The sequence below is a fragment of the Monodon monoceros genome, unplaced genomic scaffold, assembly GCF_005190385.1.
Source record: "Monodon monoceros isolate NGI ecotype Baffin Bay Population unplaced genomic scaffold, NGI_Narwhal_1 Super_Scaffold_16, whole genome shotgun sequence".
NCBI classification, from domain to species: Eukaryota; Metazoa; Chordata; class Mammalia; order Artiodactyla; family Monodontidae; genus Monodon; species Monodon monoceros.
The window spans coordinates 62,057,146-62,071,242 of NW_021703772.1; the positions used below are offsets into that span (position 1 = coordinate 62,057,146).

Here is a 14,097-nt window from a genome sequence, read left to right on the forward strand (position 1 = left end):
TTCCCATGGAACTTCATTCTAACAATTATTTAAGTCTGCCTAGAAATAAGGTTCATGCACATTTTTAACATTGTGGCCATCTTAATCATTTTTGATATTGCAAAATACTGAAAACAATAAGTTTGAGTTAAACTAGGGTTTGCGTTCCAACTCCTTTACTGACTGTGTGATGTTGCACCAATTAGCCTCTCAGCCTAATTTCTTCATCAGTAAAATGGGGAAATAATGTCTGTCCAATAGGGTTGCTATAAGAATTAAACAGTATAATGTGGACAAAATGCCAAGCACAATGTCTTCTTACTCACAGTCATTAGCTCACTTCTCTGCTCTGTATACCTGACATCTAAGGCAAGGCTTTACGAACAGCAGGCTGTTAAAATGTTTCTTGAATAAAACTGATAATACTGATGGGAGAAAAGTGTATCAAAAGAGTCCAAGGGATTACAGCTAGAGCCACAAACTGGCCAAAAACTGAGATGAGATCAGGAAGAAAATATTTTCAAAGAGATAAAAAAAAAAGGGGGGGAAGGATGAGCTTTAGGAAGTAAACTGATAAACAAGGATTCCTGTTGGGGGAGGAGGGCAGTGTGTGTGTGTGTGTGTGTGTGTGTGTGTGTGTGTGTGTCCTAGTGAACACCAATAGTAATAACACAATCAACCTCACCTTAGAGGCATTTGTTCAAATTGTGCTCATATTTTCAAATGTTCTCCCATCTTTCTATCTTGTCAAAAATGCTGACCACTGGGGACACTCCCACTCTTTATTCATCCATTTCAGATTATTTGCAACAGATCAAGTGCTTTCACAAATGCTTTTCTCAATCACTAGTATAATTAGTTCACAGGCTTCGCTTTCCTCCCTCCAGCAACTCAGGGTCCTGATCTAGCGCTCGCTCTACTGCGCCATCTAGTGAAGTTGGTATGAAGAATTAGGGGATAGGGCTTCCCTGGTGGCGCAGCGGTTGAGTGTCCGCCTGCCGATGCACGGGACCCGGGTTCGTGCCCTGGTCCGGGAAGATCCCACATGGCGCAGAGCGGCTGGGCCCGTGAGCCATGGCCGCTGAGCCTGCGCGTCCGGAGCCTGGGCTCCGCAATGGGAAAGGCTACAACAGTGAGAGGCCCACGTATCGCAAAAAAAAAAAAAAAAAAAAAAAAAATTACGGGATAGCTGAGATACGGAAAGTGTACTCCAATGTTAGGATAAAATACCTTTTTGTTGTAAAAATTTCCCCAACATACCAGACTAAATATCAGTGAGCTTACAAAACAGGGTTGGAAATGCCTAAAAACATGTGTGATAGGAGTCAGACCTGCTAGCTACCATGAAGTCTTGTTTATTTCCCTCTATAAAATAAAGTCAGTATCCCAAGCACCGAATAGGAGAAAAGACATAGAAGAGCCAAGAGTTTAATTTCCCTCACACATCTGAAAGAACCTTACTGCTTAAATCTTATGGAGAAGTAAAATGATGTGATGAATTTTTTTAACAGCAGAGTTACTGTATGGTAATATCATAGATGAGAATGGTAAAATAAACTATTTTTATTTTACAGGTAATTAATAGTGGAAGATTAGGGAGAAATTAATTTGTTTGAAGCAGCTATTCCTTTAAATAAACAAGAACATTTAGGAGAAATTGCTTGCCTGTAACATCCATTTTAAGGCAAGCAATCAGTATGTGTACACCTGGGTCTACAAGATGATGGAATCATCTCTACACAGTCATTCACCAGGGATATCCCCTTTGGAAAAACTAAAACCAAAGTGAAGGGCATTGATCTGAAGAAACGTAAAGGTCATTGAAAAAAATGACCCGAATGTCACATAAGAAAAGAGAAGCTTGGAGATAAAGTTATATAATTTTGATTCCTTTACAGTATCCATATGATACTCAGAAGCCTCAGATGACCGCTGCCCTGGCTGACACCTTGATTGCAGCCTTGTAAGAGACTCTGAGCCAGAGCCACCCAGCTAAGCTACTCCTGGATTTCTGATCCACGGAACTGTGACCTAAAGAACACTGTTGTACTGCTTTAATCTTCGGGTAATTTGTTACACAGCAATAGATAACTAACAGTCGGAATCACTTAATCTGCCATTACTAGAATCCAGAAGTGTCTATATTCATTTAATCATGTGTTAGCTATTGTCTCCCCTGCACAGATGAGAAACCTAAGCGTGGCAGGCATTGCATTAGCTATCTAAAAGCCACTCAATCTGTTTTTCCCCTTATATTTCTCTAGCACTGGGGCTCAAAAGCCAAAACACTTACCTTCCCAGATTTCTTTGCATTTAGTAGTGGCCATCTGACAGTACTGACTAATGATATGTAAAAGTGTGCTGGGAAAGGACTTCCCTTGCTAAACAAAGGACAAAACCTTAGGAAGAAGCTTTTGTCCTATTTTCCTGCCTGGAAAACAAGGTTAGCAGTCATCTTGCTTTCATCCTCATAGTAGCCATGAGGTTGAATGATACACTCTAACAATGTAGGAAAGAAAAACAGGAAACCTAGATCCATAATGATTTCCTTGTGCAGATGCCCCTTTCTGGTCTGCCTACCTTCAAATTTCCTTTTACTTGAAACTAATAAACCCCTTCCTTCTTCAAGCCATTGCTTAGCCAGGTTTTTGTTGTTTGAAAAAGGGCATATTCCTAACTATACTGAGTTAAAGACAGGTAATTCAAACCCAGCTCTGTTGACTTTATGCCCTAGACTCAGATGGTAACATACCATCTGAATAAGAATAAAAACCAATTGGAAGTAGATTTTGATGCATACATGACCAGGTGTCCTGCAGACACGGATAAGTCCTGGACACTCTAGGGAGTTAGAAAATTGTGTTCTACGGCTCTACTTCATTGTCAATTTTCTACTTTCTCACCTCCAGAAGCTATACCTTGGCTTCTACCGCTACCATTTCATCAAAACTGTGCTCATCAAGGATATCACTTAGTCCAAAATACAATGAATTCTTTTGTAGCTTATATGTCACTTAACCTCTCCACAGCGCTGTTTACTGGTTTCTCTCTCTTAAAATACCCTTCCTTCTAGGATTTCACTTTTTTTTTTTTTTCTTTTCTTCCTATCGGCCTCTCTTCTCCTTTTCAATCTGGTCCTAATCATCATGTAGAAGATAATCCATTCTTTACCTGTGTACTAAAAACCACACCGTATTGATTTTTTATAAGCCTTTTTACCTCTCTGTAAAAAATATATATACATAAGTGTATGATGTACATTTTACTTAACTCTTTTTTATGGTTTCTACTATGTATGACCAATGCAGCCATTGCCTTAAAATGTACCATGTAAATATAAACAGGTATCAGAAAAAAACCCTGTTGATCTCAGGGGCCCTATAAAGTCACAGAACCTTTCTAATTGCTTTCATTTAGATGTTATGGCTTCTAACCCTACTGGGCTCTCAGTATGACTTCTGTGGTACCTCTCTTTATTTCTAGCCTATTCTCTCCTACCATATGTCTAAACATTTAACTCAAGCTCCCACATATACTAGGCCTGTTCCACTATCAACTCTTATCTGCTCCTCTGCACTAATAAGAGGTAATCAGATATGAATCCTCTTTGCTCTAGACTTTTTTCCTTTCTCTTGTCCCTTTTTCTTCCCCTCAAGCTTTTATTTGTGCTCTTGACTCTACTTCTCTAGCCTGCTCTTGGGTTTGGCTGCATCAATTTTGGTATTGCTGCATTTTACATTGATTTAACTCACACAAAGGCAGCTCTACATAAGGTCCCATTATGCCTTTTCTTGTGTTGCATCAGTTGAAGTTAGCTTCACTCCACTGCTAGTTGATTACTGTACACTAGGATGGTAGGTAATAGCTCTTCCATAGTTAATGTGCCTCATTACCAAGGGAGCTTGAAGTGCCATGAATAGAGAAGTGATCACGTTGCCATTCAGCTCATCCCTGATGAACTAAGCAATGCTTGATATCATCCAGCCAGATCATAACGTTAAAGGAAAGAACTACGTGGTGTGAATGGGACTGAGACAGTCACAAGTCTTCTGCTCTCCCACTAACCATCAAGTGTCAGGCATAACCACCAGTGAATGCACCTTGTCTTTGTGTTTTGAATATAGTGGTTAAAACCATGTTGTTTTGTTTTGTTTGTTGTTGTTGTTCAACATGACCTCAAATGCAAGCCAACAACAGGAACCTGAGAGTTAGCAGTTACAATCCTGGAGATGTTACAGAAACCCTTGGGCCACACCTCCTCTAATACTGCTGTTACCTCCAAGCCTTCGGTGCTTTCAGTCAGCATCTTTTCTAAGTCACAGAAATCAATATCAAATTACATAAAACAGAAAAAAAGGTTTGTGAACACAAATGGATTCCTAGTTGATAACTGGCTGGTGAGCTACAGGATGGAGGGGTAGGGGCAAGGACTGTCAATTCAAACAAGATACAGATCAATCAAAATAAACATTATCATAAAGCCTTCAGATTTCTTAAGTTTAGCTGGGGATTCTCAGAAAGCAGAAAGGACCACAGCAGTGTTCTTCAGATCTGCACATCCATTTCCTTCTCTAAAAACCCATTTCCTCTCCCTTCACCCATTTCCTGATTCTAAAAGAACACTTAGCAAAGGCTTTGCATTAGTTATGAGACAAAGACAGAAGAATCAGGAACTAGCTCTGTAAATAAGTGGTTAAAGGAAAACCAAACCCTTTATATTAACTCCACCTTACAGCAACTATGATGTTACGCTTTGATCTTTTCATCTATGTTCACTTACACATATTATTGTCAATATCTTTGAAAAAAAAGAAAAACATGTAAGAATTAAACATTTTAAGGACCTTTCACAAACCAAATGACAGTAGGTTTTTATTAACATATCTTACAATGTTGATTATTCCTAGTTTTGTAATTTCTGCTTGCTTATAAAGATTGATTTAGCTTCTACAGTAATGTACTGTATTTAAATGATCATTCATACAAGGTATCACACCAGTACATTTTTTTGAATAATATACACACATCACTCTAACTTGGACCTGTTATTTTTAAAAGTGGGTTTATAAATGGGACTTATAAAAGTTATGGGGAAAAAATTAAAGTTCTAGTTTAGCAGCATGCATGTATGTAATTCAAGTACAATTTTCAACCAAGTGCTTTTTAAAATTTTACTGGTGACTAATTCACCAATATCAAAATAAACACTATCAAATACCCAAATTTTAATGTTAAGGCTAATATTTTCACTTCACATCCGTATGCACAACCATAAAACATTCCATTTTAAATATGTAGTAATCAAAGTCTGAGTACATTATACCATGTATATATAGCATCAGAGTTTCAAACTGTATAATTATTCAAGTTCATGAATCCTGTAACAGTATTTACTAGAGATGTAAATTAGCATTTTGTTCTTCAACCACACCTGAAGAACAAAAGTATCTGGTCTGGTATCCATAATGACGGATGCAAAAAATAAGACAGGCTGAACTTATGATACAGTATTTAAAAAAGTAGCAACGTGTTGGAAAGAACAGCTGTTTAATTAAACAGAATCATTCTAGTCTTTCAGAAAGTTAACTTAATATTTTGGAAATGTATATAAAAATAGCAAACTACTTCCATATTGTATTTTTATTGTAGAGCTATAGGTAATTTTTTGACTTTTTGAACATATTTGAATATTTACTCTTCTGTTTTAATGCAAGGCCATCGTTTAATGTCCACTTTTATATCCTGTAATATCATGTCATTCAATAATTTTTAGAACACAGATCTGACTTTATTTTTATAGTTTATCATTAGATGTTTTTTAGTTTATTTTTACATGTAAAAATGTAATTTTATATAACAAGCCATGGAAGTCCAAAGTACCAGGAATTGCTTGATAGCACTATGTATTAAATAATCATCAAATTATTGAATCATTTGGAAGAAAAATTTTGGTAGCAATATATCACATGCTTTTCTGTCATCTTCCCTCTGTAAGTACAGAGTGGGTTTTAGCGCAATCATTTTCATTCTTACTAACTTAAAAACCCTACAAACATAAATTGCTTTTCACAGCAGCTTCTAACAAGAATGCAGATGTACAGCTCATTCATGAGGATCATCACCACTGAGCTCTTTTTCTTCCCTTTTAGGAAACCGAGCAGAAATAGCAGTGATAACACTGCACAGATACAATACAGATGAACCTCTTGAGCTGACAAGGAAAGTTCCAGAACTATGCTTCATTTGTGGGGAAGTCAGAGCATTTTTCCAATCCAATCATTTAAACAAAAACTTGGTTGGTAATAAAAGGTGGGCATGCAGAGAATCAAAATCTGCCATGTATATGTTCTTAAAACTTCTGATTTTATAATAAAATCTGTTTGTTACTACCTCAAGTGATTCATCCAAATGAAATGGCAAATTTTGATTTTTAGGGACTCCCCCAACCACACCTGTCCCCCAAAATGTACTGTATTATATTAACAGCAGCTATCTACTTATTTTACAACTATTTCAATTATTTACCTGGGGAGAATATTTATGAAATTCCTGAGAATGAATTAAGTTTCAGCAAAGCCTTAAACTTTTAACAGATTCCTCACAATAAGAAAAAAATGTAAAGTTCTACTATTAGACCAAATTTTACTATACAGTATTTCACATAAATCATGTTTTACATTTTTTTCTAATTACATACAGCAAAAAATCTCAAATCAACACAAGAATGGCAGAGGGAAAGGATGCATTACGTTTAGCAGATGCAAATTAAAATACACAGATATAAAGAAGCAGTAAAACTTTAAATAAATCACACCCACTCTAAATATCAATGAATAGCAGATATGCATTGTTGGGAGAATCCTTTTTAAATGATTTTGTCAACAAGTTGTGCTTCTTATTAATTGTGGACTTAAACAAAAAAAGGACCACTAAAGAATGGTTTAACTTCTTACTTGTTATGCTCTCCATATACTTAAAAAAAAATTATTATACCATTAATGTGATTACCAAGCACCTAATTTTGGAAAGGCTTTATAATGTATGTTTTCTTTCTTTCCCTCAGCAAAAGCGTTAATCCCCCAAATTAAGTTAAAGCTTATTGTTGATAAATTCTTAATGAAAATGATATAATGCAATGCTAAGGTGGTGAGTCACAGCCCATTGTAATGTGGACCCCATCTTTTATTGATGTGATCAAAAGTATGAGAAATCCACTGTTGTTCAAGAACTTTGTATCTTTCCTTACAAATGTAGAGAGGCTTGCCTCGCCTAGAATAAAAAGGGAAAAAAAAGTATTAAAAGTAATATAATACAATGAAGATTTCACACACATTTTTAAAAATAGATTCTTTATGGCAAAAATCTCACATAGTAATTTGGTTTATTTCATATTTAACATGATGATGGGGAAAATATCCCCCAAAATAGAAATAGTTCTAAATTAATGACTGCCAGAAATTAAAAAAAAATTATTATTATAATTACAAAGTCAGGAATGGTACATTATTCTTACTGGTCAAACTTCAATAAAACATGTGGATATATCCATGCACATCTAACCTAAGATCTCGGTCTTCCTCTCCATGAGCATCCAAATACACAGAACCCCAGAGACAGAAGCGATGCCCTCGAATGATGATAATCACTGATGCATTGATCAAAAGGAAAATCCCTGTTCCAGCACCACAGTTCTGAGAATGCTAAAAAATTAAAAATATATGACTGAACTTCATAATCAAATGGACTTTATAAGAAAATCAAGAATGTCTTGTCTTCTAAATAATACAGAAATATTTAAATGTTTTAAAGTCAGATTTCACCTAAGTTAAATTTATTAACTCATTCTTAATACTTTATTAACAATACATGAGGAGGAATCTGGATAAGGATTACCTAGGAAATCAATTAAGAGCTAACCTAAACCTAATTCAGAGGCTAGTGTCTACAACAGCATATATGACTGCTGTTTCACAGCACAACATCTAAACATATATACCATTAAAGGGCAGCGGGATTAGGGAGAGGAACTGAAGCTGCACTTAGGAAAAGTTTTACCCACTTAAATAAAACCCCAGGTGTTTTTTTGTTGTTGTCATTGTTTTTGTTTTTACCCTTCTACTGGATAGACCTAGAGTCTGTCATACAGAGTGAAATAAGTCAGAAAGAAAAAGACAAATACCGTATGCTAACACATATATATGGAATTCAAGAAGAAAAAAAAAATGTCATGAAGAACCTAGGGGTAAGACAGGAATAAAGACACAGACCTACTGGAGAACGGACTTGAGGATATGGGGAGGGGGAAGGGTGAGCTGTGACAGGGCGAGAGAGAGTCATGGACATGTACACACTAACAAACGTAAGGTAGATAGCTAGTGGGAAGCAGACGCATGGCACAGGGATATCTGCTCGGTGCTTTGTGACTGCCTGGAGGGGTGGGATAGGGAGGGTGGGAGGGAGGGAGACGCAAGAGGGAAGAGATATGGGAACATATGTATATGTATAACTGATTCACTTTGTTATAAAGCAGAAACTAACACACCATTGTAAAGCAATTATACCCCAATAAAGATGTTAATAAATAAATAAATAAATAAATAAAACAACGAAAACAAGATCCTTATATGTATTGTGCATTTAATTCAAAGAGTAGTTAAATTTGAAGAGCTGGCTTGACCATATATACCACATTTCCATGTGATTTGAGTTTTCATAAATATTTTACTATTTACTCTTGCTTACCAATACACATTCACAGTAACTTTGTTGCTTGCAGCAAAGTCCTTTCAGGCATACAAAAGTACCACAAACAAGGCAAACGGCAGGATCTTTAGGAACCTTGGTGCAGACACTACAGGTTTTTCTGTGGTAGTACTGGAAAATGGTGTTATAATTTTCAGGCAGCTGTAGTAGGTGTGGCAATTTCCATCTTGACTCTTGGATAAGCAAGGCCTAAAACATTATTCAAAAATATTCATTAGTCCTATGTATTTAAGTTACTAACACAAAATATTTATTTTTTAAAAGGCCTTTTTTTTTTAAAGAAACGAAAATCTGTCTCCAAGAATGTGGCTTATTTTCTTTATTAACACTCTTCCCATTTCCATTTTACAAATGACTAAAATAGTACTTCAACAATTACGATTCTCTATTTTAATGTAATTTTCAATTAAAACATGATGTGAGTTTTTAGACTAAGCACCTAAAACATTGAAATTTGTTATTACTTTAAAAGAAAAATATTAAATATAACTAAGCATGCATGGAAAATATACATAGATGTACTTGTTTTTAAATATTCTTAATACATAATTTTAAACAGTTATACACATTTTTCAAAACCAAGTTTTTGACCTTTCTTAGATAAACAAACAATTCATTGGCTTTTTCTTTAGGGAAGATCATGGTTGTAATTCATATTTCTATTTCAATACTTTATAATCTTTCATTCCTAGAAGATGAAAAATCTTACACCTCAAGCTGTTAAGATCTTTTGTATCCATAAGTGCTGGGGCTACAACTCTTTTCATAAATTTTCTCAGTAAGTGTGAAAAAAAAAACCAAATTAGTTAAATTTCCCTACAGGGTATTTTGTTCATTTTTTTGCAGCTATATAAAAATACTGGAAATAGCATTATTTTTTTTTCTAGATGCTACTTCATTAACACTTAAATCAGATAAAATGTAGTATGAATCTATTAAGAAACAGTATGGAGGCTGGCAATTCACATGGTGATCATCTCACATTACTTATAGCCATAATCCATCTAAATCAGTCTAATAACTAAGTATCCAGCTTAGTGTTTATCAATATGTTCATGGATAAAGCAGCCATGGAAGCAAGGATAAGGACAATATATGGGCTTACAATATGCTGTTTGCCAATACTCAGTGCCCAACTCCAGACTCCAAAGACTGCATATTTTGTAACGGGTTCATTATATATGGAACCCTTCCATCAGTGGAAGGAACAGCAATTTGCCCTCATTGAACTTGATACTTATCTAGATTAGGTTGTAAATTACCCAGTAGCACACACCACATGGTCTCTAATCAAAGAATTTTCTTCATAAAGAAAGATGTAACACAATAGGTGGATGTCTATGGAATTAACTGATCTTAACATATAGTCAATCATCTGAAAAAAATCACTGGTCTTTTAAATGATGAACTACTTTGCTGATGAATTTTTAGATGGTACCAACTAGAAGGAAACACCTATTGAATGAGGTATATGCTCCTACAGAATGAGGTATACGACCTAAAAAAGCAACTAGTACATAAGGGTGATTGACTATTCTCTTAACAGATGGAGTGCACAGGTCTGGGAACCAGAGGGTGGCATCTCTCATAATTAGACCTAAAAATTCGGTCTTTAATTTCTGTTTCCCTGCTATTCTGGATTCTTCTGTGGTTTCAGTACTATTGTAAGGAGGCTGTGTGCTATCTGCCAACAAGGGACATAATAATAGTTCCACTGAATTAAAAACTAAATGTCATCTGACCACTCTAGCTTCCCTAATACCACTCGGAAAAGAAAGGGAATGGCTTACAGTATTGTCTGGAGGGAGTGACCTCATCAAATAAAATAGAAATACCTCCGGTATCAGTATGTTTGAAACTCAGAGATACACCCCACCCCCACCCCTAGCGCGTTCAGGCTTGAAAGGTAAACATTTCACACAAAACTAGTACAGTCTTATATAAGCATGACAGGACAAATCACTGAGCTCAGACCTCTCAGAATAAAGTTTGGATCACATCTTTGTTCAAATAAATCCAACCAGTTGAGGTGTGGTCAAAGAAGGTGAAAGAAGAAAGTCATATATTTGACTGTATATTAGCTACAGTTTTATGACTAATTTAAAATTTTTTTGCTTGTTGTGGCATATATTTTTGCAATATTTTTCATTCTCTTTTCCTTTCTCCTACTACTGAATTCAGGGTGAGCAGGTGCTAATTAAAAATTTCCAGGCCGTTGGGGTGTAAGAACAATAAATCACAGAAGGAATGGACATCTCCCAGAGCCTCTGGATTCAGGGAAGCTTGATGATATAACTATAGGATGTGACTTCAGGTTAGGTATTTGGGAAATGGTGGCTGCATCTGTGGTTGTAAAGGGAACAGTTACATCATTTTAAACAGGGGAAGAAATGAAACTCTGTGAATGAGAAGGACGTCTATGTGCTGGGGAGGTAAGATGTGAAGGTAGCGGGCCACCAGTGTTCGTTTTTTCCAATTTGTCTAGCAACCTCATCTGCCTTCCTACATTGACAGCATTATGACTTATTTTGGAAAATAACCTCTTTTCCTGCTCCATACAGATCTGATGGGGTTGCCCCATCACAAGATCCTGCCCCATCACAGGGGTATACATATGATGCAAATTAGGCCAGTCAGATTCTCTCCCCCAGGAATCTGAATTTGGAGCATATATATAGGGAAGGAAAGTAGCTGAGATGGAGTCATCTAGCAGTAGCGCTTCAGAGAAAACAGACCAGAGGTTTGCAACCAAACTGTTTGCAATAAAAGAATCTTAGCTGTTACAAGAAAGGAGAAGCAGTAATTCAGACTATCTTTCAAGGGAAGCTGTTGCACTATTCAGCTCCAATCACTGTTTATATTTATCTAAGTCTCTCTGTTCAAATTTAAAGTTGCTGGTTAAAAAGAAATCTGGTTGACAAATGGACAGAGTTGAGGTTAGAGATAGAACAGAGTGAAGGGACAAGTGTAGGGACGCAGGTCAGATAGGGGTGCATTCAAATAACAAAAATTCTGCATAAGTATAAATAAATAAATATCTACTGTTCTGACTCTAAAACAAATAGTTATCACTCAATTTTACAAAAAGATGAAATATATTTAAATGGTAAATTCTTATTTTCTCTCAATATTCACAACAATAATCATTCATCTAAAAAGGTAGGCTTATTCTTATACTATCAAGTGATTTCGTTTTTATCTATTGCTTATCCCATGGCACATATGAAGACAAAATAATTTTAAGTATGCTCATCACTTTTTCTCCTGTCCTGGTTCTACAATAATACCCAACTCTTACTCCAAGACATTCCTCATAGGTTTTCAGACATCAAAATATAACTTCAGATTATAGCTATAATTGTGAATAAAGCAATTACTAGATAGGAAAATATTTTTATACATAGTACACAAGGTTCAATTAACTTCTTCAATTTTCCTTTCCTTTTAAAAAAAGTATAAAATGAGATATCTCTTTAAGGATTTCAACAGAAAATGAAAATGAACAAAAGCAGAGACATTTATTATTTATGCTTACCTTGCCTTTGTTATTCACTTCAATGTTTTAAGAATTAAGTCTAGTGACAACCTCCATCTGAAATACTAATTTTTCTATTGTTCCTTTGACATTAAATTAAAATTCTCGTTTTTCCTGAAATCGGTTCCCCTTTCATCAGTTCTATTTCTCCCAATGACATTAATCCACCATTTAATTGTTTCACAAATATTTTTTAGGTGACTAGTCTATATCAGGCACTTTCCAGGAACTAGGGATTCAAGAATAAACAAGAAACAATTTTTGCCTTGTGGAGTCCCCATTCAGACACATTAAACAAACAGAAGTGATAAACATGGCAACTATTAGAAACAGTGGCAAAAGTACTATCATACATAATAGAGGGAGATGGACTCTCAGATAAAGCTTTATAGAAAAGGTAACATTTATCTTAGCAAAGCCTTCATGGGTGATTAACAGGAAAACAGTAGGAAGATTGCTTTAAATAAAAGTAACAGCAATAAGCAATAGCACAGATGTTTAAAAAATGCGTAGCATACTTAAGAAATATTCTTTCGTGGTTTAAGCAAGGTGGTGGCTGGGAAGTGGTATGAAATGAAGCTAGAAAGGCAAGCAAGATGGTGAATGCCATGTAAAGAGTCCTGTCCGTAGCCAATGGGACATCCATCGTCAGTGGTTTTTAAGCAGGAGCAGGTTGCTATCGGAACTATGTATACTAGTTACTACTCTTCTGATGACTTGAGTTCAAGATTTTAAAGTCATGTACACTTGGTCACCAAGGACTATATATTTTTCTCAAATGCGTCTCTTGCATTGGTTACATTCTGTCTAATTTCTGCTGGCTATCAAAACAATAATCCAGATTTTCTTCACCACTAAATAATCCCTGGTTTCCCTTTCTCCATAACATCAATTTTACTTACTAAAAAAGCCACAAAAATTACCTCCCTAAAACACTACTTTCATCATATTATTCCATTTCTCAAAAACTGTAATTCTATATAGAAGAAACTCTGAACACCAAACCATGGCACTAAGAGCCACCCACCACTGCCTGCACCCCACCTTTCCAATTCCCTCATCTCCAACACAACACCTTTACCCATCGAGCTGGCAGCATAGAGTCAGCACATTTTATAGTTAAAGACATGATGTTTTAGATGTGCAAGTCCAAATCTTTAATTTTTATGTGACAGTCCTCTTTCCAATAAGCTTACAAGTTCCTTGTCTATCTTAAAATTCCTTTGTACCTTCCAAGTCTAGTGCTATGACTATTTAAGGTATTCAATAAAAACCTGATGACCTAAAACACACTAAAAGTAACATACTATACCTTAGTTTTGTTAACTGAAACATTTCTGCTTTTACACTCATAAATAAATATAAGCAAACCATTTTTTCAAAATAATTAGTTTAATAAATACTGCCAAGACTAGATTACCTGAAATTTTAAATTCTTCATTATTCTCTTACCTATTAGCATGTCACCACTATAGCAAGTGAGTATTACTCTTTTTACATACCTTTCCTTGTTCGGCATGTCTTTCAGTAAATGAATTTATCTGAAAACACCACTGAGATATAATATCAAATGCTGGAACTGGCCAATCCAGACAGGAGGCACTGATGAATGGATGTTCTGTTTGGTAAAATGTTGGCAGAAGTCCCAGGCAGCTGGAAAGAACTGAAAACTCTTCTTCTTCCTTTTAGATATGAAATAGAAAATTCTCAAGACATTTCATAATGAACATTTCCCATTACAGATATTTTAAGTGTCATTCTCATCAATTACTTCTGGATAGTAAGAAAACTTTCTTAACTGAGTCAACTAAATAAAGTGA

General features: G+C 35.5%; 1 protein-coding gene across 1 annotated transcript in view; it reads right to left on the reverse strand.

Moving 5' to 3' along the window:
- Nucleotides 1-4,820: 4,820 nt before the first annotated feature.
- UBR3 (ubiquitin protein ligase E3 component n-recognin 3) overlaps nucleotides 4,821-14,097 on the reverse strand; it is a 229,015-nt gene continuing 219,738 nt past the window's right edge. Inside the window, exons 35-38 of the mRNA XM_029224835.1 lie at nucleotides 13,780-13,959; nucleotides 8,722-8,931; nucleotides 7,540-7,679; nucleotides 4,821-7,248 (exon numbers count right to left, since the gene is read on the reverse strand). Coding sequence (XP_029080668.1) covers nucleotides 7,131-7,248; nucleotides 7,540-7,679; nucleotides 8,722-8,931; nucleotides 13,780-13,959 — 648 coding nt within the window. The 3' untranslated portion in view covers nucleotides 4,821-7,130. The remainder of the gene's footprint in view (nucleotides 7,249-7,539; nucleotides 7,680-8,721; nucleotides 8,932-13,779; nucleotides 13,960-14,097) is intronic.